General features: G+C 44.7%; 1 protein-coding gene across 1 annotated transcript in view; it reads right to left on the bottom strand.

Annotated features, from left to right (window-relative positions):
• ADSL (adenylosuccinate lyase) overlaps positions 1–23,696 on the bottom strand; it is a 58,320-nt gene extending 34,624 nt beyond the window's left edge. Inside the window, exons 1-4 of the mRNA XM_075009526.1 lie at positions 23,466–23,696; positions 5,832–6,035; positions 4,496–4,540; positions 3,386–3,465 (exon numbers count right to left, since the gene is read on the bottom strand). Coding sequence (XP_074865627.1) covers positions 3,386–3,465; positions 4,496–4,540; positions 5,832–6,035; positions 23,466–23,621 — 485 coding nt within the window. The 5' untranslated portion in view covers positions 23,622–23,696. The remainder of the gene's footprint in view (positions 1–3,385; positions 3,466–4,495; positions 4,541–5,831; positions 6,036–23,465) is intronic.
• Positions 23,697–24,868: the final 1,172 nt, after the last annotated feature.

The following is a 24,868-nucleotide window of genomic DNA, read 5'->3' as shown; positions in this document are numbered from 1 at the left end:
ATAACTGCCCTACATTCTCGAGCTATACATTTATATCCCTCCCTAGACATCTGTCCAAGTTTCCACTTTGTGTGCCTAAGCTTTCCAAGGATTTCCCCAGTAAGCCAGTCAGGTCTCCTACCATATTTATTTCTCTTGCTGCACATCAGGATGGTTTGTTTCTGCGCCTTCAATAGGGCTTCCTTAAAATACTGTCAGTTGTCCTGGACTCCTTTTCCCTTCATTGTAGCATCCCAGGGGATTCTGCCCATCAGGTTCCTGAAGGAGTCAAAGTCTGCTTTTTGAAGTCCAAGGTGTGTAATTTACTACTCTTTCCTTCCTTTGGTTAGGCTCCTGAAGTCTGCCATCTCATCATCACTGCTTCCCAGGTTGTCACCCACCTCTACCTTCCCTATTAGTTCCTCCCTGTTTGTAAGCAGCAGGTCGAGTCGTGCACGACCTCTGGTCGGGTCCTTCAGCACGTCAAGCCTAGTGTTTAACTGGTTAACCCATTAATTGGGATTTTACAGCCCACATCCATACAAGTTTCAGGTTCCCATCACAATCTTCTAGATATCTTTTAATCTTTGCCATCCTTGTCTCATTGCCTCTGACAACGATATGTACTTGACCCTTGAATTTTTGTTGTTTGTTACGCTTTTTACTGCTATCTTTTAAGTATTCTGCTGCATGGGCATTTTCTGTTGTATCAACTATTTTTGTAAAAGACAATCTCATCTTCTGTTGACATATAAGCACATATTACTGCATCACTGTGTACACTGTTCCACACATCAGGACTCAGAATGCCAAATTTCCCCATCAATATTTTTTGTACACTATTCAATTTCCTTGTCACATCTGGTTTTCAACAACCTTTCCACAGTGTCTGCTGTGTCAGATGGAATGTAGCATACTCATAACAATTGAACCGTGTCAATTAAATATTGGTTCTGAACAACATGAAAGGGAGAACTGTGCCACATTTACATTTATGGTGTCTTCTGGACTATGCTGATCTTGATTGAAAACTCATGTACTTTTAACAGGATTATGATGAAGAAAACATGTTTTGATGCAATTAATTTACTGTCTGAAGTATGTTTAGTTCCAGTACTGCTGGAGTTATTAGTTGATGACTCTGAAGTTGTGGACATTGCAGATGGACATTCTCAATGCTTTATGTCTCAGCAGAGGCCCTAAAACAAAAAGGTAAAAAAAGTCATCCTCACTCACTCAGCGCACTGCTTACAAAGAAGCTTGTAAATGAAAGATATCCTCCCACTGCAGATGACTGTATCACTCTTTAACAGGGCAAACAATTAGTAAATTAGAAGGATAATCTAAATCTATTTGAACACTTCTCTCTAGTAACATACCAAAACTTAGGAAAAAACAGGATTTAAATGATAAAATTCATAAATTCCTAATTAAAAACTTTACTTTTAAAAGAGAAAATCTGCATCTAGGATATTTTATTTCAGGGAACAATAAAAATCATTTCAGGAGTACAGCCGTAATAGTTAAAATAACTAGTAAGTACTGACAAAACATACCAACTATACTTTGAACAAACATTCTGAAATTCATAAGCAGTCCACCAAAAATACAAATTTATGACCATCTCAGTTATCATTATTACTATAGTGAGATGTGGAAGGCAGCCCATAAAAATGGTGCAAAATAAAAGTTTACTAACCAGGTGATCCAGATTGCTCTGGCACATCATCTTCAAAGTCACTGCCTTCTGAGGAGCAATTTTCATAATGTTGTTTCATTCTGGTAATCAGGCCTTTCATCTCCGTTGCACCATTTACTGCTGCCATTAATTACATTTTTACCCAGAGGTACAGGAATTTCCTCACTGTATTCACAAATAGGTTCTTTTTTACACAACTTGCAGCCATGGCATTTTCTTCCCTCCAGGGCCTAGGTGTTGAAATCAATACTAGAAGCTACACTCTAAAGAATGCTGCCCATTTTTCCCAGTGGCCTGCTTTGATGAGCGTTGCACCTTTCTGCTTGCACACTCCGCACATTTGCTCTTGTTCCATAACTCTCTATCCTACCCCTTTCCCCTAAAAAAGAAGGAACCACAATTGAAAACTTCTAGTAACAACTTATGTGCCTACTGCACTGCAGTATTTTACTCCTTTAGAGACAGGAGGAAGGTAGGTGAAAAATTAATGGATTTCTGTTTGTATCTGCCTATGTGCATATGCCAGCAGACAGAGCAAGACTGTTTACCTTAAGTGCCCAGAACTCTCCAGAAGCATGGGCTGATAGTTAATGGGTAGGGCAGCGATCTCCCATGAGATGCTGGGTGGAGTATAAATATTATAATTTGAGAATTGAGACAGAGATCAGCTGGGGAGAAGCTATAAAGTAGAAGCATGAAACCACCTTCGTGGGTGAACAAGCCTGATGAGCTATATGATGGTGTCTGCTGGAATCAAAAAGACTGAATCCAATGCCTATGATAACTTTATCAGCTTCACATCCTGTAGCAAAGTCCATGGGTTGCCCACAGTATTAATCCCCTTAGTATGGTACATGACCTACTGTTGCATATTCATAAAGCTTAACCCCAAAGGTTGCATACCCACCAATTCTTTGTTTATATAGAGAAGTAGCCTTTAAGTTAAAGTATTTGATAGAGGCTCATGGATTCACTATATTTAACCTTTTTAAGCAACTATAATAAAATTAAGCATTGCCATATTTTATAGTAAATTGTTTTAAATTAAAAATAAAAAAATGTAAAAAAATAAAGAAATGTTGTTTAATGTTTTTAATCATTGATTTTTATCCACCCTTGAAACATGAGAATTGACAGGTCTCATAGTTATAACTGGAGAAGCAAGCATTCATATGAGGACCATTCCACAATAAGAAATCGATCAGCTGCCAGAACTAGGTTTTTCCTGAACTGCTGTTGAAAACAGATTAAATGCCAGTATAAACAAAGAGTCACAGGAACTTGGCATCCAAGCAAAAATTTGGTGTAAGTTCCCTAACCATGCTTTCTGTAACAGCGTTTTGGTACCATCTGCATTAGCAGTTAAATTGCTCTTAGCACAGGTTCAAAGGGAGCAATGGCTGACAGCTGTGGTTCGGCTGCCTAGTGTAAAGGGAGACTTAAGCATCAATCCCTCTTATTCCAGAGGGATTGATGCTTAAGTCTCCCTTTACACTAGGCAGCCGAACCACAGCTGTCCTCATATGAATGCTTGCTTCTCCAGTGCACTCTCCAACTCACTGCTGCTAGATCTTGATACAGTATATTAAGCAGAACAGACCAGGGAGAGAGAGGAGGGAGAAAACGTGCAACAGAACTGGTAGAAGCAGCACCCTCCATCTAAAGAGAAGACTAAGAATTCAAAGCAAAAGTTCTTGGGCTACTTACTGGTAGTGAGTGAAACCCAGGGTTGGTAAGTCGGCATACTGCTCAGCAAAATCGGCCAGCCGGCTAATCACTGTGGCAAGCTGTTGAGAGTAGGGACAGGAAAAAAGTCAAAAAAAGGAACTGCAGCATAGTGACAAGCTATAAGCTAACTTTGAATTGTCTTGATACAGTAGTGACAGATGCTTAACCATGACAGAAGTGGGGAAAACAGAGGAAAAAAAGCATAAGACAATTTAACTGGATCCATTTCTAAATGCAATAGGGGGCTTCATGTTTGTCACTTGAAGTTGTATGCACAAGCTTTGATCCCTACAAAACTTAGGCTTACAGTAGACCCCCGATTTAAGAAGGGGTTGCGTTCTTGCATCTCCAGTGTAAGTCAAATTTCAGGCAACTTGGGGGAGCCAGGAAACTGATCAGAGCAGCCGCCCTGGTCAGTTCTCCACTTCTGTCAGTGGCAGTAGCTGAGAGTCTGACTCTTGGCTGCTGCCACTGACAGGAGCAGCTGCCAACCCTGACAAGAGCAAGGAAACCGCTCTTGTCAGGTTGCTACCCCTCCTAAAAACCTCTCCTGTCAGTGGCAGCAGCTCAGTCACAGCAATGCTGGTCAGTTTCCCCATTCCTTTGAGTGGCATGGAGCTGGCACCAGCTCCTTCCCACACACAGTAACATTAATCCAAGATACAGGCAATTCGAGTGCACGTATCTCAGGGGTCTACTGTACAGAAATGGCCACAATAGATTGGCTCAACAGCCAGTCTAATCTGTTTATCACCTCCACCGGCACAATCAGGGTGAATGGTTAGCCATTTAGTCTGTCTTTTCAGGACTTAGACGAGGTTAATGAAGCCTATTCTGGCATAACAGAGCCTCCCACTTCCATACAATCCCTCAGGAAGGACGACGTTTGGGGGAGAGACAAGAGATCACGCTGAGGTAAGGACGAACTCCACAGTAGTCAGCCCTGTTTTCCTGAGCGTCCAACAAGTCTCACCACCAAGAACACCACCTCACCAACAGTCCAGACACCAACTAGGACATACATCATTCACCCAATGACCATCAGCTGTGCCCACCTGCAGGATGCTGCACACACCACCTGTCTCTCACCTTGGGCAGCAACAGGTTGAACCCATCACGGAGCACAATCAGATCCTGGAAGGAATGAATAAAGAAAGTTCAGTTCAGCTCTGCTTGAGAGTCACAGCTCACTTCCTTCTTTCATTTGTGGAAGAGCGAGGTTCTCGCTTCTCTGAATACACATCTGCCACAGATAATTATACTGCTTTTCCCTCACAAGGAATCACTGAGCAAGAGCCTTTCCATTTCTCATCCTAGAACTCACACTTTCTTGAATCAAAATGCTGCACCAGAGGGACCTTCTTTAAAACAAAGACTAGACATTTGTCAGGGCCCATCAATGTTGTTGCTTCTACAGCAGCCAGAAGGGGAGTACAAAGCAACATGATTCTTGTTCCAGTCCTCTTGGGTGGAAATCATGCTTTTGTATAAGGGAATGACACTACATCCTAATAGTCCGATATGGAATTGCAGGCACTACTTGCCACAGCTCTAAACGGGGCTGTTTCAAGACTTCATTTCAAAAAGAAATCTAGCCTGGTAAAGCTTCCTTTTACCCTTCTCTGGTGCAATCAAATACAGCTGAGTCCAAATATCATAGGAAAAGCAGCTGCCAAGCTGTTAAAGTCCAAACAAAATGCAGGACTACCTAAGGAGAAGCGTAAAAACGCAATGCCAGGTCCTGTCAAACAAAGGAATAACAGTGGTTGTGGTAAGTTTTGGAGGAGACAGGAAGGAGAGAAAAATGCTGGGGAATTTTGTATTAATTTTGTACAGGCCACAACCTAATCCTTCACAGAAGCAAATTCTGAACAGCAGTTCATTAAGTGGGGTATTTTAATTTAAAATTCTTATTCACTCTATTGACCCCCTGAACAACTTTTTTTCTACTGAAACAATCCAGACTTTTCATACAAATTGAAAGTTCATGTTCTGCATGTGTCAAAAATAGCCTTGATTTCTCTCATCAGTGAACTGGTGACTAATTAGCCTGATCAACAGGCCATGCAGACTTTTCTTCTTTGCACAACTCACAAGATTAAGAGCTTTCCTAATTTAAAGGAACAGATGACATATAAAAGAGGATTTTACGTGTTGTTTGAGGATGGATCTTGCTTCACACAAAAGAGTGCAGTGTTATAGTAGAGCTGTCAGTGTGTTTAGGAGAACTAGAACTCCAGCCAGCACAGACTAAAATAGCCTCAGGTGAAACTGGGAAACAGCTCCAGAAGTAAAAATAAATAAAATTTTCAAAAATTCTATTGGAGATTATGAAAAGTAAGTTTCTTTCAAAACTGCCAAGTGAGCAGCATTTGGTGGGTTCAGGGTAAGCTCTCTCAAGAACAAGCTCAGAGCATTGTTTTACCGTGTTATCGCCAACATAGCAGGAAGTGGCTCCAAGATGAATGATAGCAGCAGCTTTTGGACAGCAGTGGGCAAAGGTATGCACATGAGCCATCACATCATGACGCAACCTCTTCTCCTCCTCAGCTGCCATCTTGAAATCTATGTTATCCAGGTTTGCTTCCATCTCTTGGATTTGCTCATCTGTGATAGGCAGTCCCAGTGACTGAAGGAGGGGAAAAAAACAAGTTATCTCCCTCTGACAGAAAGGGCCCAAACCAGATGGAGACAGGTGCAATATACAGTTTGCCCCCATATAGCTCTTCTTGGATTACTGTCAGTTAGATATTCTTGTAGGTAAAGGGCCACATTATGGGACTGTGGTAGCAAATGATTTAGTTCAGGGTGTCCTCAAACATCAATAGGATAGCCTATATATTAGTATCCCTTGGTCACCATTCTCCTTTAAGCCACAGCTACATAATATCCTTGTGACAACAGCAACAATTATTTGCATGGAGAAGCACTTTCAGGAAAGTAATGTATTCTAGCTTCTCTTAACACAGTGTAGTGGCTGAAATGGCGAAGCACCATCATGTAAACCTGCCAGGAAAACACAGCAGACCAGCAATTGTCCACAGTTTGGGGACCCCATTTTCTGCTGAAATGTTTTCCTTCATAGATCTTACCTTAGTTCAAAACTAAAATGTCTCAGAAGTTTGGGTAAATCAGTTCAATAACCTAACTTAGGCGAGTAAGGTAAGCAGCACACATTTTCCATGTGAAAAAATACAACTCCACTTTCTTACACACCCACACTTAATTTACATAACACTGGAATAGCAGATTGTTCTTACCCCACACCAACCAGCTACTGCGTGTGATGCTTGGTAAAACCCAGAAGTCATTTTAGAGGCATGACTACTTAAAAAGTTACACTTGTATGAAGAGTTGTTTTATATGCTGTTTTACAAGTAATACCTTAGAATATTACAGTTTAAAGATGTATAATTAGGCAGTTAGAGTTCCATCCTGCTTGTGTGCATCCTTCCTACAGCAACAGAGGAAAATTAAGATGGAAAAATGTAATAAACCGCAGGAGTTAGCAAGAATCCACAGAACTGATTAACTGGCAAGTTGATAGCATTCATTTAAAAGTTAAAGGTTTAAAGCTAGGTATTTGCACATGCGTGTAAGTAACTATTTTTCAATTATGCAAAAGTACGTCTGGCAGTCTGAGCTCACGAATGGCATTTTGCTGCTTTCCTGTCTTGTCTGCACAATTATGTTTTTGGTGCCAATCTCACAAATATGGAATTGTGCAAGTTACTCAGGACAAGGAGACAGTTTCCCTTAACTAAACAGTACTTCCAAAGGGTTTCTTCCAGAGCTACAGTAAATATTGAATCTTTTTTGAATCTTCCCTAGTGCTCAATGTTGATGTTCTATGGCTAACTTTACACTGCCTGTAAGTATCTCCTTTCATAAATTTTTAACTTGCCATCTTTTCACTGTTATAGTAAAGGCTGTATAGAAAGTTCTCCTGTCCCTTCTCTACACCATTCACTAGTTTATACCCTTGGTATCTCTTCCTAAATAATACAGTGCATGTTTTTGTCTCTCCTCAGAAGAGGTTTTTCATGCTCCATCTCTCAATCCCTCTAATTCTGCTGTCTCCTTGAGGGCTGAGATGAACAGGACTGTGGAGAATTTTTGAAGTGAGTACATACAGATAGAAGTAGCTGTCCTGAGTTACTAACCTTAGGTTTTGGAGAAACCCTGTGACCTGCCTCTGTGGAAAGCAGTTTTTCCCTTAGTTTGGTTGGATGCATGGGTTTGAGGAACACCACACTTAGATCACGCCTCTTCTACAAAATGACAACTAAGTTACAATGGCATACAGTTTTATGTTACACTGCTTGTGCACACTAAGATTCTTTTGTCAGTTCTGTGCATCTTAATCAGGAGCACACGTATGTATGCAGAGTATAGAGCATCACGGGTAACTATCTCACTGCATCTTGCCACCATCTGGTGCACAGCCTGGAGCTCTGATCTCTGGTGCAGCTCGCAGAGCTACTGTAATACAAAACATGAACACAGTTACAAAAATAGCTAGCTCCAAAGGGATATAAACTCTCATGCTTGAGTCCTATGCCACCTTTTAACTACTGGAAGCTATGGGATAACCTGCTCTCAGAGACATTCTCTTAACTGCCTACTAATATCTTTCTTGCACCTTCCTCTGAAATAGCTAGCATTGGCCACTGTCAGAGTAAAAAAAATATTGGACTAGATGGATTTCTGGTTTGAGCCAGTTATAGCAAGTCCTTTGTTCATAGTAGTTTTCAAATGTCTCACATGTATAATGTGGACATATCTAGCACATTAACCAGCACACACACCTCTAATCTCTTAAAGAGCTATGGTTCCTGGCTGTATCTTCTTAGTAACCAAATTTACTGCAATACAGTGTTTCCACATTTCACTTCCCCATCAGTTGTCTCCTGATATTGGCACCTAATTAAAAATTCTGCACATCTCCAAGATTGAGTACAAAGAAAATCGCTTGTCATTGTGTCTAACACTCTGTGATTGACCAATGACAAAGCTAGTAAGTACTGAGTGAGTTCGACTCCCCTTCCCAGGCTGACATCATAAGGCTGTAACTCCTCAGGAATGCGAACACGTGGATAAAAATAACAGTCTCTCTCCTCTCAGTGGGGCCAGTGTACTCAAGATATCACAGGCCACAAGTTTTAGTCACTGGAAATATCTATCTATTTTGAGAAGGCAGAAGCAAATGGGAAAGCTGACAGAGAGAAAGGAAGACAAGGGAAACCCATAATCATGGTGTTTGGGTGTCATCAGAGGTCATTCCAGCTCTGTTATCAATGTGCTTTCTGGTCTTGGGCAAGCCATATAATCCACTGCATTCTCAAACAGTAAAAATGGTGATAACAATTCCCTATTTTACAAGGTGATGTGGGGATTCAGATTTCTGCTATGTTTTGAACAGAAACCTCTAATGCAAAATATTATAAACTCCTCTAAAACAGGGATGGGGAGCCTATGGCTCACAGGCCCAGCAAGTGAGGTTCAGTAACAACAGACCACAAGTTAAATGAGCCTGTGTAACACTACTGCAAAAAATAGCAAATATTATGGGGTGCATTAGCAGGAGTATTGTGAGCACAGCTTTACAGTAAGGTAAGGACACTTGAAACAGAATACTCCAGGTCAGCCAAGTCCCCTGGCATGCAAGCAACTCACTAACAGAAAAAGGGTTCAGAAGACTTTACATAAGAACTAATTACAGCGGCTTTATGAAACAAATTGCACAGAGTAATGGAAAGTTCAGTAGGAGTATATGTAATACAAGAAGTTGTAACATGGTCGGTAACCTCGTTTCTGAAAAAGCACCATGCTGTACTACAGATGACCCACACGGAACTACATATGAAGCTGGGCTTACAACTTATTTACTTTTTTTTTTTTCCCCAAACATGTATAAAGGTTGCCTGAAAGATGGGTTTTTTGCTTATGTTCGTCTCTGCTTACCTTAAAAACATCAAGAATGTTTAATCAGGTCTCCCCAGTTTTGCATAAAATCCCTGGGGAGGTTTCAAGGATGTTTACTGCAACATGGATTTAAAAGTAAATAAATAAATAAATAAATAAATAAAAGGAAAAAATTGGGTTTATCATCAAGGAGGATTTTTATTAAAACAAACAAACAAATAAAATACTTAATTTCTCATTTAAATAAGGAGTTGCCTTGTAACTTTTGTTTTTCCGAGATGTGTTGCTCCTGTCCACTCCATCACGTGCACACACTGTGTGTACAGTTGTTGGAAGATTTTTCCACAGCAGTACTAGTTGCGTCAGCTGTAGCACCCCTGGCAGCAATGCTGTTGACATTGCCAATAACGACAACTGCTGACACAGCTGCTGTTCAATTCCTTCTTGCTAGATGATCCAGCAGAGGAGAGGCAGTGGGGGTCCAGAATGGACAGAAGCAACATATCTTGAAGAAAAAGTTTCAAGATGAGAAATTGTTTTTTCTTCTTCGAGTGATTCCTCCTGTGCATTGCGATATGCAACTTACCACAACATGTCCTGGATGTGGGGAAGATCTTGCCTCTATCTGGTAGCTGACAGCAGGACCACCCTGTCAAACCCAACATCCCCCCAGGCCTGCTCTAATAGGGCATAGTGCAAGGTGAAGGTATATACTAATGACCATGTCGCTGTCCTGCGGATGTCCAAGACTGGCACATGCACCAGGAATTTCAACAAGAAGGACTGGGCTCTCATCAAGAGTACTGTGATGGGTGGGACCTGAGCAGCTCATAAAAGATCCTGATACACAACCTGATCCAGATGACGAGTGCTGGAAAGTAACAGGCGTGCTCTTCATGCAGTCTGCAAAAGACAAGAAGCTTGGGGGGTACTTGCAGAGCAGCTTAGTCCTGCCAATATAGCAGGCAAGGTCCCTTCTCACATCCAGGGAGTGGAGTAGCCTGTCCTGAACCAAGGCATGAGGTTTAGGGCACAACACCAGGAAACTCGCCAGCGGCACATTACAAAGAAAACTGCCTCCATTTGACCATACAGGCAGTCCTATTGGACAGCTTATGACTGCCCATTAACACCTCCTGCACTGCCTCCGACCACTGGAGCTCCACATGATTCAGCCATGGAGTCTCCATATTGTGAGATGTAGGAAATTGAGATTTGGGTCCCTCAATGAGCCATGTCCTGCATCAGGAAATCAGGCAACAGGGGAAGAGTCATGACACTGGGTGTCAAAAAAATCTAGGAGAGTGGTGTGCCAAACCCACCTGGGCTAACCTGGGACTATGAGGATCACCTCTGCCCCATCTTGGTGGATCTTGGAGAAGACCCTGGGTATGAGAGGCAACAGGGGAAATGTATACAGGAGCTGCCCCAAGCATGCTACATGGAAGTCATCTGAGAAGGACCCCCTGGCATGGCCCCGAAACAAACAAAACTGGAGGCACTTCCTGTTGTAGCTTCCACCCTGGGGTATCCCCACTCCTGAAACCAAATGGACCAGTTGAGGCTTTCTGCACCCCCAGCAGGTATGATGCCTGAATAAGAATGTTTCGCTCTATGCAGAAGTCCTACAGACATACTGCCTCCTGGCGCAGAGGCGACAACCGGGTCCCTCTTTGCCACTTGTAGAACATGGCTGTTGTGTTGTAAGGCCTAGTACTGACTGGCTACAGAAATGTGATACAAACACTTGGTATGCTAGGTGTACTGCCCATAGCTCCCTAACATTGATGTGGAGCGACAGGCTGAACTCCAATTACAACTCTAGGGTCCAAAACCACCCCATGTATGCCCCACCCGGTGTCTGGGGCATCCATCACCAGGATCAGTTAGGGCTGAGTCTAGGGGAAGAGTACCACCTCACTCATCAACCATTCCTGCAACCACCAGTCTAGCGACCCCAAAGCTGTGGTATTTAGTACAAATACCATGTCTATATGGTCCCCGAGTGGATAGACTATGAACACCAGCCACACCTGCAGGTGACTGAGGCAAGCATGCCTGAGCACGTATGTGCAAGACGCCATGTTTCTCAACCATCTCATGTAATGTCTGACCTTGGTCACTAGGCTGCACTTCAAGGTCAGGATAACGTCAACCAGGCTCAGAAATCAGTCACAGGGAGTGAGGCTCATGCCACTCTCAAGTCCAACAAGGGCCCTGATGAACACTATCCTTTGGGTGGGGGACACACTAGATTTGGGCACTTTAGTATGAGACCCAGAGCCTTGAGGGTTTTCAGGATGAACTGGACTTGCTGCAGAACTAGCTCCTGAGAATGGCTCTTTATGAGCCAGTTGACTAGGTATGGAAAAACCTGGATGCCTCCCCTGTGGAGCCAGGTGGCCACCACAATCTCCATGAAGACCTGGGGGGCTGTGGCCAGGCCAAACAGCAGTGCCATGAATTGGTAGTGGAGACCCATTACCACAAACCTGAGAAACCTGAGGTGGATAGGGACAGTCAAGATACGAAAATAAGCATCCTGTAGGTCACAAGCAGTGAACCAGTCACCCAGATCCAGAGCTGAGATAATAGAGGCCAGGGACACCATACAGAATCTGAATCCTTTTATAAACTAGTTGAGCTTCTTGAGGTCCATAATGGGCTGGAAGCTCCCTTTGGCCATGGGGATGAGAACATAATGAGAGGAGAAACCCCAACCCCCGAGCACTTCCTACACAGCTCCTAGAAACAGCGGGGACTGAACCTCCTGAACGAGAAGCTCCTCCTGAGAGAGGTCCCTGAAGAAGGATTGGAAAGGGGGCTGAGAGTAAGGGGGGGAATGGAATTGGATAGAGCATCCCATTCTACCATGCTGAAAACTCGGCAGTATGAAGTGATCTGAGCTACCAAGCTTAGTAGAAATGGCAAAAGTGGCTGGTACGCTGCAAGGAAGGATCTGAAAGGTCCACTAGTGCTCCACTCCTGGAGAACAACCTCAAAAGTGGGGTTCTGGCCCCCGTTTCTGTGTAGATGGAAGCTGGAACAGGGAAAAGGGGGAGGATCTTTGCCTGTCCCTGTGGCTTGGGAACCAAACCCTAGGCCTGCTGGAACCTCAGGATGCGGGAGCTGGTAAGGCCACGCATGCCTGTACTGGTGGGCCAGAGGGTGTCTGTTTTCTCAACAAATGGCCCTTGCTCAAAGGGTCGGTCCTGTATGGTGTGTGACCCTCTGCTGGCAGCCCCGACACCTGTAGCTATACCTCCTGCCACATGGCAATGCCCGTGACCTCAGCGCTGGCCACCAAGTCAACTAAGTCTAACATAGCCTGCACTGCCATGACCAACACAGTGTGGCCCTCCTGAAAAACAGCTGCAAAGTTAGTTTTCTTGTGCATCGATGGCCTATCCTAGAATCAGGCCAGGGCTGCCCAGGAATGAAAAGGCGTACCTGCTGAGCAGACTCTGCTGCTCAGAGACCCAGAGTTGTAAACAGCCTCTGAAATAAACCTTTTTTCCAAATAAGAAAGTGTTGTAGCCTCCTTATTTTTCAGACTGGGCCCTGGCTGTCCCTGCCGTTCCCAGTGGCTGACAACATCTATCACAAGTGCTCCTGGGTATACAGGTGTTCATACCCTTGCTGAGGCATAAAGTATCACCTCTCAAGCCCCTCAGCTGTTGGGGTGGGAGGGGAGGTTGCTACAGAAACTTTGTCGAAGTCATAATAGTCTTAATGAGCATCAGGGCTAGCCATGCAGGACCCTTGGAAGATAACACATTCACTATAGGGTCCACTTCCTCCACCACTTTCTCTACAGAAAAATTAAGGCCCTGGACCACCCTGTGGAGCAGGTCCTGGTGGGCCTTGTTGCCCATAGAAGTAGGAAAGAGGGATGTGCTCACCACTGCATTGTCTGGGAAGGACTGACACGCCAGTAGTGGAGGAGTACCATCCTGCCCTTCCAGTTCCCCTTCCTTCATATGACCCACCTGGGGTGGCACAGGGGGCTGGGTTACCTCTGTGGAGGGACAGATGAAGAGGTGGACTGCTTGATGGGCTTTGGGGCTGATGTCCCCACAGCTGCTGAAGGGGCCTCCCACCCCCAGGGTGCCAGAGATGGGGTCCAAGAGGGGGTACCCTGGCCTTGCACCTGGTCCATTAAGAGGACCAGGTCTGCACTGGGACCAGGGGAGGCTCTGTAGCAGAGTGTGGGCAATCCCATCTTGACCACAATAATGTCTGCCAAGTTTCTCCTGTTCAGTGTACAGATATCTGACTGAACCAAACTCAGGCCTGTCTAAAGCCCAGTGCATGGCATGCAGGCAAGGCTGGGGGATGTGAAGGGAGAAATGGTCAGAGGCAGGAATATTTTGAGCAATCATCCATCTTCCTTAAGATACAAGGGGAGTAGCCTGGTGCATTCCATTTTGATAAGCAGAAAAGTCCAGATGTAACCATAGAACTGTCAATAAAGTACAACAGTATTGCAAGATTCTGATTGGTAGATATCAGAGCAACTAAATCAAGTATAAATATAGGTGCAAAATAAATCAGTGGAAGGGGTAGGGTAAGGTAATCTCGTTTTCTCACTTGTAACCAGGAGCCACAACCAGTTCTCACCAGCAAAGACATTGTGGACATCACGGGAAAGAAAAGAGGCCCTGACCTTCCATCTGCCAATTGTAAGTTTCTTAACAGTAGAACTGTATATAATTTATAAAACCAAGTTTATGTACATTCATATTGCTAAAAGTACCTTGTGAATTGTGCAGTGTGTGGGCATCACTATCTTATCAGTGTCATTTATCCTCCATATTGAAATAGATCTACATAACTCTGCATTACTTGCCTGTACTGTTTTAGGTATCAATAAAAGCTAAAGTAGAGTTTATCCCTGGTGTCTACTGGTTCCTCTTGACTCTAAAGCCTTGAATGCACAACAACAGGCTCCTGATGACAGCAGTGGTGCCTGGATTTGGATAAGAGTTATAGTCTGAAGCAGACCAAACTGGAACAGTGCTGGATGGTGCCCATGAGCAGTACCTCACAGATCTACTCTGGAACACCACGGCCTGCGACTTGCCCCAGGTAGGAGCCAACAGGTCTGATGAGGAGTATGACACACTCAACCCCTGTGCTGCAGGAAGGACCTCTGGTCCTGCTGGCATCCCGACCACATGTGGTGCTGGTGGCAGTGTCACAAAGTTTGCAGTGTGGGGGGACAGACTGCCCTGATGCTGTCCATACTGGTGCCAGGGCCTGTGGGAGAAGTCGTACCAGTGCTGAGGCCTGAAGGAATGGCAGTGCCATCATCAATAACAGTGCCATGTTTGATACTGGTACCGCAGCCAGTGCCAGAGTCAGTGCCATCTGCATGTACACTGGTACTGAAGCAGGAAGTGGTGCTGGTGCCTGCACCCTAGGCCAGTAGTGGAAGACAGAGTGGTTCTGGAGGCTGTGGGAGCACGAGCACCTGGTGGCCGGGCCTCACTCGCAAGGCAGAATGACCATACACTCCATCTTGGAATGCTATCATACAGCAGCGGGAAGGTCTGAAGTCAGGCCAGGAGAAAGAAATCAGAAAGTTGACAAGTAGTTGGAGAGTCCCCAAAGAGAACATCCTGACAAGCAGATAGTAAGCCCCCAAAGAGAACAGCTGGGGCTAGTAGCTGGAAGCCCCCCAAAGAGAACATCTTGGTTGTACAACATCAGAGGGTCTCAGGGGAGGTTCAGAAAAAGACCAAGGACAGAGGAAATCTTGTAACATGTTCTAACAGGCCGGGAGGATAGAAAGCCCAAATTAGGTAACAAACGCTTTAATTGGCCAGGTATCGAACCCCCAAGTAAGAAACAGTATAAAAGGTAATTTAACAGGAATAAGGGTGTGGGCTCCTGGACACAAGGCGGAGGCTAGCAACTTCCAGTCCAGACAGCAGACCCCGGCCTGATCACCCGGACGTCACCACCACGAAAGGTCCCAACCAAGCCGTATCTCTGACTTGAAGGGCCGCTGTATATATATAACAAGTGTTAAGTAATTGTAGTTACAAATAAATGAATAAATCACTATTGGTAAATACCACTAGCTGGTCTAGCTGGGTCTGTATAGAGAATTATTGGGACTTAGAACAGCCACAGGGCATTGTGGTGTTCACAATCGGAGTGTTATTGTTTCTGGTACTCATAATACTGTGGAAACCTAGGTTTTAAAGTGAATACACTGAATCACATATTGCTGCTACACTATATCAGGCTGCTATAAAGGTGGGGTGGTTGGTCCTGGGCCACCCGACTCCCCCCGCTGTATCACACCCCACGCGCACCCACGGGACCCGGAGTAGGTCGGCACATCGTCAGAGGCAAGACTATTGGAGGCTTGGGACTGTGCTGGGTGGACCAGACAATGCATCGGTTCAACAGTTCCCTGGTAGCCTCAAAAGGTATGCATCATGGAGGGAAGGTCTAAGTCCTCCACAATCACCAGTGCCACTGATTCCACTGCTGCCTGACTTGAACTGGGGAGAGTGACTAGTGCCAGGGGGCAGTGTTGGGTGCCAGGGAATGGTGCCTAAGCTCCTTGTCTGACCTAGGTGCTGAGGTGCTGCACACCTCAGCTGGAGCACTCTGAACTGACAAAGACGAAGTCAGCTCTTGCGATTGAAGAGCTGATTTGATAAATATCAGCATCAGTCTCTGATTTATTTCTTTCTTATCCTAGGTTTCAATGATCTGCAAGTAGAATACTTGTCCGGCAGGTGACTCTCCCCTAGGCACATAGGGCAAATGGAGTGTGGGTCACCTTTTGATATGGGCCTCCTACATCTCTCGCACTGCTTGAAACGCTGGGGCCACTGCATGCCCTCGGGCACCATTAAATGAACAGACTAACAGCTAGTACACAGCAATCAACTCATTAACAAACACTGCTAACTAGGGCAAGCAACCAACTGCGAAGCAGTGGTGGAAGCGCCTACAAATGTCACTAGGTGGGAAGAAAGAACTGAGCAGGGGTGGGGTTGGCAGGTGTATCTATAGGCAATGTTGCCACAGGGAAAAATCTTGCAACAACCATATTGGAATACACAGGAGCAGTCACTTGAAGAAGAATAAGTTGCAATTAAAACTCATCAGAAACATGCTACACCTACTCTTAGGCTGTGTTTAGACAAGTTCCCAACTTCCAAGGGGGCATGGTTATTAGGGTATTGGGAGATTACTAATAAAGTGCTGTGGTGCATATGCAGCACTTCATTAGGCTAAATCTCCTCCACAGCAACTTCAAAGTGTAAAACGTCAAAGTGCTGGCTTGCGTGTAGCCACGGGTACTTCGAAGTGCCCACACTCTTCGAAGTCCCTTTACTCCTCAAAGTTTTAAGGAAGTTGCCGCGAGGAAGATTTAGCCTAATGAAGTGCCGCATATCCACCACAGCACTTTATTAGTAATCTCCCAACATTCTAATTACCATGCCCCCTTCGAAGTTGGGGGCCTGCCTAGACATAGCCCTACTGTCTCATAAAAAATGAATTAACGGCTCTAGCCCAGGGGTCTGCGACCTGTAGCTTAAGAGCTGCATGCAGCTTTTTAAGGACTTCTCTGTGGCTCCCAACACTATCCTTGCAAAGTAAAAACAAAAAAGACTCCTAATTATTTTCAATAAATGATGAACGTCTAAAAGTCCAACAATGAACAACTCATATCTAAATAGCAAACAATATATAATAGCCAAATGTTGGATAGCTCCCCCTTAATTATGTGCAGTGCATTGTGAGATATGATAATGTAGCTGTGTTTTGTGTTGCTAATAAAGTCTTATTCACATGCATTGCAGCTCTTGAATTATCGAGTTTTTTGCAGATTTTCAAAAAACAGCTGTTCTTGTTATTTTGGTTTCTGACCCCTACACTCATCTGTCCAGCCTTACTACCAACTCTTGCTTCTTGAAAGTTCTGGGCTTTCAATTTCTGTTTCTCAGCAGACTAAATTAGTGTGAAAAGAAAGACACAAGCTGCATAAAATTGTTTTTGTTCTGTGCTTCAGGGATGGTGGACCTGAACGAAGCATGACAGAGTTAGTTAAGATGCTATCTTAAAAACAGAGGCTGCATCTACAGTATGAGATGAATTTGAATTTATTAATATTGATTTGTAATTCTGGAATTTATAAATTCAAATTTGACCATCCTCACTTCCCACGTGCTCCTCATAAAGTTGAGTCATTGCTGCCACACGCAAACTGGCTAACATCGACTGCTGCAGTAGTGCATTGTGGGAAGTTATCCCACAGTTCCCTCATCCCTGTAGCATTGTGGGTATGCTCGCTGGTCTTGACATTATCTTCCCATATGGCATTTTCCTCATTCACTTCCCCATCCCCAAAAACATGCTGATCCCTGGAAATAATGCAGTGATCCTGCAAGTTAGAAGAAAGAGGATAGAAAAGTCTAGGAAAAAAAAATTTTTTTATTTCCCCCCCCCCACATTACATTGCCGACAGAAGTGCAGCGACGATATTCTCAACTGGCAACCAGCGAGTGTCCCACCTCCTGTCACTGCATGTTTTCAAAGTGAGAAGAAAGAGGATAGAAAAGTGTAGGAAAAAAGAATTTTTGTTTTTCCCCCTCATTACATTTCTGATGGGGAGAGTCTTTGGCTTTCCAGTGCACTGTAAGGCTTCTGTGCAACGACCGTCTTCTCAGCTGGGATCATTAGAACAAACCAGAACAACACATAAAGCATGTCACTGTAGGTATTATAAGGTGATGGTGGGTGCCCCAAATCTCACTGACCAGGGAGCAGGGGTAGCGGCGGCAAGCACTGAGGGCCCAGTTGATATGGTCCCTTCGTGGAGAATCAGCTCTGCCACCTCAGAGACTTCCCCACCTGGTGGCAGCAAACCCCATTATGGGCTTTTCCCCAGTGGCACCAAAGCCCATATCTTAGCCACCAGGGAGATTGCCCCGCCAAGCAGCAGCAAGAGCCAGTATGGTAAAGGGAGAGTTCAGTGGGGTGGGGGAGGGAGTTGAGGTGGTCCTTCCCCACAGCAACAGCAAAACCCTGAATTTCTTAACCACCAGGGGAGACTCTTCCCAGCGGCAGCCAAGGCCTTATAAATCTTAGCTGTGGGGGAGACTTTTCCCCAGAACCAGCAAGCCCTGGTATGGTTGAAGGGGGTGGGGTTCATTGGGGGGGCCAGATGAAGTGGTCCTTCCCCATGGGAACACCAAAGCCCTGAGTACCTTAGCCACTGGGGGAGACTTCCCCACGGCAACAGCAAAGCACCAAATATACTTCCCCGCCCTTGGAACCCTAAACGCATGACTGGCAGCATGGTGAGCACCAAACAGCAGGCACATCCTTTTATTGAGTTGGGGCTGATGTAGCTGAGCATGGAAAAGACCCTAGCCTGTGTGGCACCTGTAGAGGAGGGAAGGGGGGCGCGTCGCACACAAATGTAAATGGCTGTGAATATTTTGAGGAAATGTGTTCCCTGGGTGAAAAAGGAAAATGTATCAAGTGCAAAAAAGAAGATGCAGGGCCTAGTTGAAAAAATGAAACATCGTAAGGAAAATTGCTTATTGGTAGAAAATGATGTAGATGAAAATGTGCGTCTGGAGAACAATGTAGATCAACTGCTCAGTAACAAATAATTCATTTTGCAATGCACCATTCTTCAAGTGTCTTTTATTGTAAGTGTGATTTAACAAGTAAATTCCCAAGCTGTTTGCTATATCGAATGTTGCACTTATTTACTAAATAAAAGTTTAGCTTAGATTCTAAACCTAGTTAGCTAATTAAAGAAAGCATAAAGATAAGCAATCTATCACCCAACTATACAGTACAGAAAGATGCAGTAAGAGAAATTCCTACCATTTTCCTACTTTATATTACACTACATAACTAAATGTATTCCCCCTGTTTTGGAACATCATGTTCACAGATCACAATGATGATAGCCTAAGTCTATTTTCTGTTTTGTTTCAGCTTCATGCAGCTTTCCAAAGGGAACCCCAATATTTGTTTTTTCAAAAAACAAAAGTGCTAATGAGTTCAATGGGGTTTACTCCAAAACTATATGCACTTTAAGTGCAGTCTGTCTTAGGCCAGGTCTACACTAGACGTGAAAGTTGATCCTAGATATGCAATTCCAGATACGACACTCATGTAGCTAGAATATCGTATCCAGGATGGACTTATCTGGCCATCCTCATTGAGGGAGGCTGATGGAAGAAATTCTCCCATCAACCTCTCTTACTCCTCGCAATAATGAGCACAGGCATCAACTGTCAAACCTTGATAGTTCAATTTTGCATGCCCCACTAAGTGCACAAAATTGAACCCTGGAAGATCAACCCTCACTGGGTCAATCTTCTGGTAAGTATATATATATATACACACCTTTACCTTTCTTGGTTACTTGGAATCAGATCTGAATCCTTGCTTTTTTTTTTAAATTAAAAAAAATAGGTAAATGATTAACTGAATAATAGAGCGAGAAGAACTGAGAAAGACTATTCAAAATCATTGTTTCAGGATCACATTTAAGTGTAAGAGACTTAGATGGTCTACCTGCAGCCACTTGGATCATTTGGGGAAATTTGACATTTTTAAGTGTTGATGGGTGGACCAAAGTACACAATGACCCAGTAACATGTGCCTGTCTGACAACAGAATATGGGGTTACAGATCTTTCATACAAAATAGATACATTGGGAAATGCCCACACAACAGACTATTTAAAAGGAGTGTCAGTGAAAGCTGTAAAACTGTGAACAAAAATTCAACTGTCACATGTGCAGTTTTGTCACAGACAAACATGAGCAGATACTTAGAAAAAGAAACAGCAGGATGCTTTGTAATAACAGGCAGCAGTGCCAATTTAATACATCTTTTAGCCAAAGACTTAAGCAGGGCTTTTTTTTCTGCTGGAATGCCACAGACTAGCGTTCTGGCACCTTTTTTTCTGGGGCTGCTGATTTGGAAGGCGACCATGCAGCTCAGAACTGCATATGGCTCTTTAAAGTGTCTTTGGGGCTCCTGCTCTCTTCTGCCTCCCTGCCTGCTACCCTGAAAGAGGACCCAACATAATAGGCTTAATGGCCATTAAACCAATTAAACTGAGTCCTTTCAACACGGCAGGGTGCTGGGATCTGCCCCTGACACACTCTACGTGGGGGGAGCTGGAGGGTTGGGGGAAGCTGTGCAGCCATGGTGAAGAGCAGATGGCCCAGAGAAGGAGCAGCAAGGGACAGCAGCATGCAGAGCTCCTGGCCTGGGTAAAATGACTCATGGAATCCTGGGTTGGGGGGATAGTTTGTGGCTGCAGGCAGGGGGTGGGGGGCTGGTTAAAATGCCTGGTGATGGGAGGGATGCAGTTTCGGGCTGCGGGGAGGGGGTTTAAGCCACCTGGGGGTGGTCTGGGGCTGCTAGGGGTTAAGCCTGCAGGGTAGGGGGAAGGGGTTTGTGGCTGCAGGGAGTTCCAGCACCTTTTTTTTCCTAGAAAGAAAACACTGGACTTAAATGTTTTCTCCAGGAATAAAAAAAATTTTGAAGTCTCAAAAGAGTTCCATAACAACCATTTTGGTGCAGCTTCACTGAAGAGAGCAGGAGGATCCACACTAATTCTCCGTCAAGATGTTAGATTGAATTATGTGGCTGACTGTTTACAACAATTTATTAGAAATTGTCCTATTCTCATAAAACTTTTTGAAGAAAATCACAATTAAATAGATGGAAGTAGGACATACTCAGTATACTGAAACCTATTATCCACAGCCTTAAGCAAATGTCAGAGAAGGTACTGATGAATTGCTGATGCTATTTGAAATTTGGAAGGCAATTCAAGAGACGCTGACAAAAGACATACCTCACCACAAAGATAAACTACAGGCAGTAAAGAAGTGAACGGATCTTGTGCACATTCTTAACCCCAGATAAAAAGGTAGATACCAAACTCCTGAAGACAACTGGGGCCATGGCGTGGGCATCTCATAAGCACTCCTTAGTTATGCCACTCATAAGAAATTTTAGGACTGAAGTGAAGCTGTATAATCAGTACATGTTTACCAATGATGTTCAGAACAAAGCCATTCCCCTGAATTAGTGGCATTCATTAGCCAGGCTCCTTGAAACAGAGTTCCTTCAGTTGCAAAGACAACTTCTCACAGCAGTAGCTTCTTCTGCAGGCACAGAGTATTTTCATCATTTGGTATTTTTCACACAAATCTAAGAAATCATCTGGGAGTAGAAAAAGCAGGAAAACTTGTATTTCTGTTTCAGTCCATGAATCAACATGATAGTAGGAATGGGGAAGATGAAAGCTAGTTGCAGAAGTTTCAACACCATAAATTTAGTTTCCTGAGGACTTGTCAGTTAGAGAAAAAAAAAAAATGTTAAAAAAAAGGAACGTAAGAAATGCCATCAGCCAGCAACTTGGGAGACTGCTGCAGTTGCCAGTGTGAAACATTAATGTAACATTTAGGATTTAATTTAATAAAATATATGCACTACTGTGTTTGTATGTGATTTACTTCTCACCATTCCTAATGTACTGTTGCTGCATCTGCTGAGTATTACATACTATTTCCTACATTAATAAAAATCAAGTTATCTAAAAAAGTTACACAAAGTATAAGCACTTAAATGTTGTAAAATGCTGTAACTAAACTGTAAACTAGCATGTTTTAGTGATCAGATTTGCACCACTGTTTAAGAATATGTGAAGATGTATCAGTAGGAAATTTATTTTTTTTTCTTCAGTGATTTAAATCGCCTTGATTTAAATCAATCCACCCTGGTTTACTGTGATCACTAACATGAACATTGAAAAAATGCGGGTGCTGCATCTTTGATAAATATACACTTTATACTAAACTGTTAAGTCATCAAAATTAAAGATATCAAAAAATATGTTAAATGTTCTAAATAAAACAACATGGAGATATGCATCTCTCCTAGAACTGGAAGGGACCTTGAGAGGTCATTGAGTCCTGTCCCCTACATGCACAGCAGGACCTATCCCTGACTTTTTTTTTTTTTTAAATAATCCAACCTGCCCCATACCCTTGAAGGGCCCCCTCAGGGACTGAACTCACAACCCTGGGTTTACAAGGTCAATCTTCTAACTAACCACTTAAGTAACCCTTCTTCACTTTTCACGTGTTCGACTGATATCACCTTCACTAGCTCTTCACTTATCACAGACTCTCTGAGTCTCAATCTCTACTGAAAAATACCAGAAAAAAAAACTTTTAGCTTCATTATAAAGCATAAAGATACAAAATAAGGCACAAATCCATTTCTCCCCCTCCTCAATTTGCAAATTGCCTTAGCAGCACAACTGAACCTTGCAGAGCCAAAGAATTAAGGAGTGTAAGGATCAGGCTCAGGTTTTAGTTGGCGGGGATGTACTACCTTAACTTCTTCCACTATCTCTGTAATTTATCAGGACAAAGAAGAATCAGAACTTTAGCCATTGCATGACTTTTTGCACAACCAAAGCTCGCTAGAAACTTGCCTGAAGGTGAGGAAAACCACCTGTGGGAATCAAAGACTATCATCTCTCCTCGCACCATTCCCAATGGGACAGTGACTCCCTTGCAGTGCCTTTTGCTCAGGCTGGGCTCCCGTTTCCCCCTCTCGCCATAACCAGCGAGGAGGTTAGCACCCCACCTGCCAGGGACAGCCAGTCTCCCAGCCCGCAGGCTAGTCCCTCGTCCTTAATCACACCCCTCCTCGCCTGTCATGCGGCTCCAATGCCCGGGCGGAGCGCGCGCACACACACCGTTAGCAGCGTGCCTGGGTTTCTTCCCGGCGCCCACTCAGAGAGCTCCGACCCCACTGCCGCAGAACCGCGCCGCTGGCCAGGAGCCCGCCGCCGGCTGCAAGGTCCTGCAAGCAGCAGTCAGCCGCGCCGGTGCATCTGCACCGGCTCTCACCGTCCACCCTCGCCCGGAACCGCCACGTGCCTCAGTTTCACCCCCGCCCCCAAACAGGGAGGCGCACCCTTCGCAGGAGTGTGCGGGGGGGGGGGGGGCGCTGACAGCTACCTCCACACTCCCAGCAGTGCGGCTGGGCTCGGGGAGCCCCCCACTGTGCCAGGCAGAGGTCGCACGCCCCGGCTCGGTCCCGCCGGTACCTTCTCCGCCTGGGCCAGGTAGAGCCAGAGTCGCCGCCACGTGCCGAACTTCTTCCGCTCGCTGAAGTTGAAGCCCATCTCGGGGCTGGCGTAGCGCGACACCAGCGGCGAGCGGTAGCGGCCGAACGGGTCCTCCTCAGCGCCGGGCGCCGCCATAGCCCAACCGACAGGAGCGCGCGGCAGAGGGAACGCAGGCGGGAACCGCGCGCGCCTCAGCGGCCGCACGTCACACGCCTGTGCGAGTCCAAGAGCCACTGCCCGTCCAATCACCGCCCCTTCAACCGTGGAATACGGCAGGAGGTCAGAACAAGATCGTAGCTGCGCCGATGGGCGTAAAATACACGTCCTCCTCCGAGCGTAAAATACGGGAGGAGGGCAGTACGGCGGAGGCGGGCGCGTTGCACGAGCCAGACGCCTTAACTGACGCACGGTGAATCCCGCTGCCTCTGCTCTTCATAATCTTCCCTGGAAAGTGGGCTTGCTCGCTCCCACCAGCCGTTATTCGCCCTGGCCTTAACTGCTGCAGGGGCTTGTCCAGTCCAGGTTAGAGCTCACCTTCCTGTCTCCGCTCCGCTCGCGAAGTGTGTTTCACCCAGGAAAGCTCATGACCTAATGCAGTTGTTAGTCGCGCTGGCGCTACATGCGTGTTGTTTGTGAAGCTGTAGAAGAATCTGACTGTCTCCTTGAGAATATTCATCTTTCTCCATCAGCGTCACCCCTTCTGCTCTGCGCCGCACAGAACCCTTCAAGGCACCTCTAATTCATTTCAGAGAGGTAGCCGTGTTAATCTGTATCTTCAAGAACAAGAAGTCCTGGGGCACCTTATAGACTAACATATTTTGGAGCATAAGCTCTCGTGGGTAAAGACGCACTTCATCCAATGCATCTTATGAGCATTTCCCAATTCATCTGAAAAAATCAACTGTACACATTGGCTAGGATCCTGACCACTGGAGAACTGGTTAAAGGAAGCAGTGAGCACAGGGTAAAATTACCAGCTACGTTTTTTTCAGGGAGATGAAAATATTCCCTTGGGGTGGAGACGTACACAGCAGTTATTTAGAAATAGTGGCCACTCTTTTGAAATAATTTTGCTAGTGCCTACACAACCACTACTTTGAAATAATTTCAAAATAGCATACTGCTTATTTTGAAATAGGTAAATCTCATTGAATGAGGAATAGCACCTATTTCAAAATGGGGGCTATTTAGACAGGGAATAGAGCCTATTTCAAAATAAGCCATAGTGCATCCAATGGCTCTATTTTGAAATTAGCTCTGTTGGGTGTGAACATGCTATTTTGAAACGCATTTTGTATGCAGCAGCATTATTTCACAATAAGCTATTCTGGAAAATCTCTTCTGAACTAGCATATTTCAAATTATAATGTTGCGGTGTAGAC

The sequence above is a fragment of the Carettochelys insculpta genome, chromosome 1 (assembly GCF_033958435.1).
Source record: "Carettochelys insculpta isolate YL-2023 chromosome 1, ASM3395843v1, whole genome shotgun sequence".
Taxonomy (NCBI): domain Eukaryota; kingdom Metazoa; phylum Chordata; order Testudines; family Carettochelyidae; genus Carettochelys; species Carettochelys insculpta.
The sequence above is the reverse complement of the archived record's forward strand: the minus strand, read 5'-3'. Positions and strand labels throughout refer to the sequence as shown.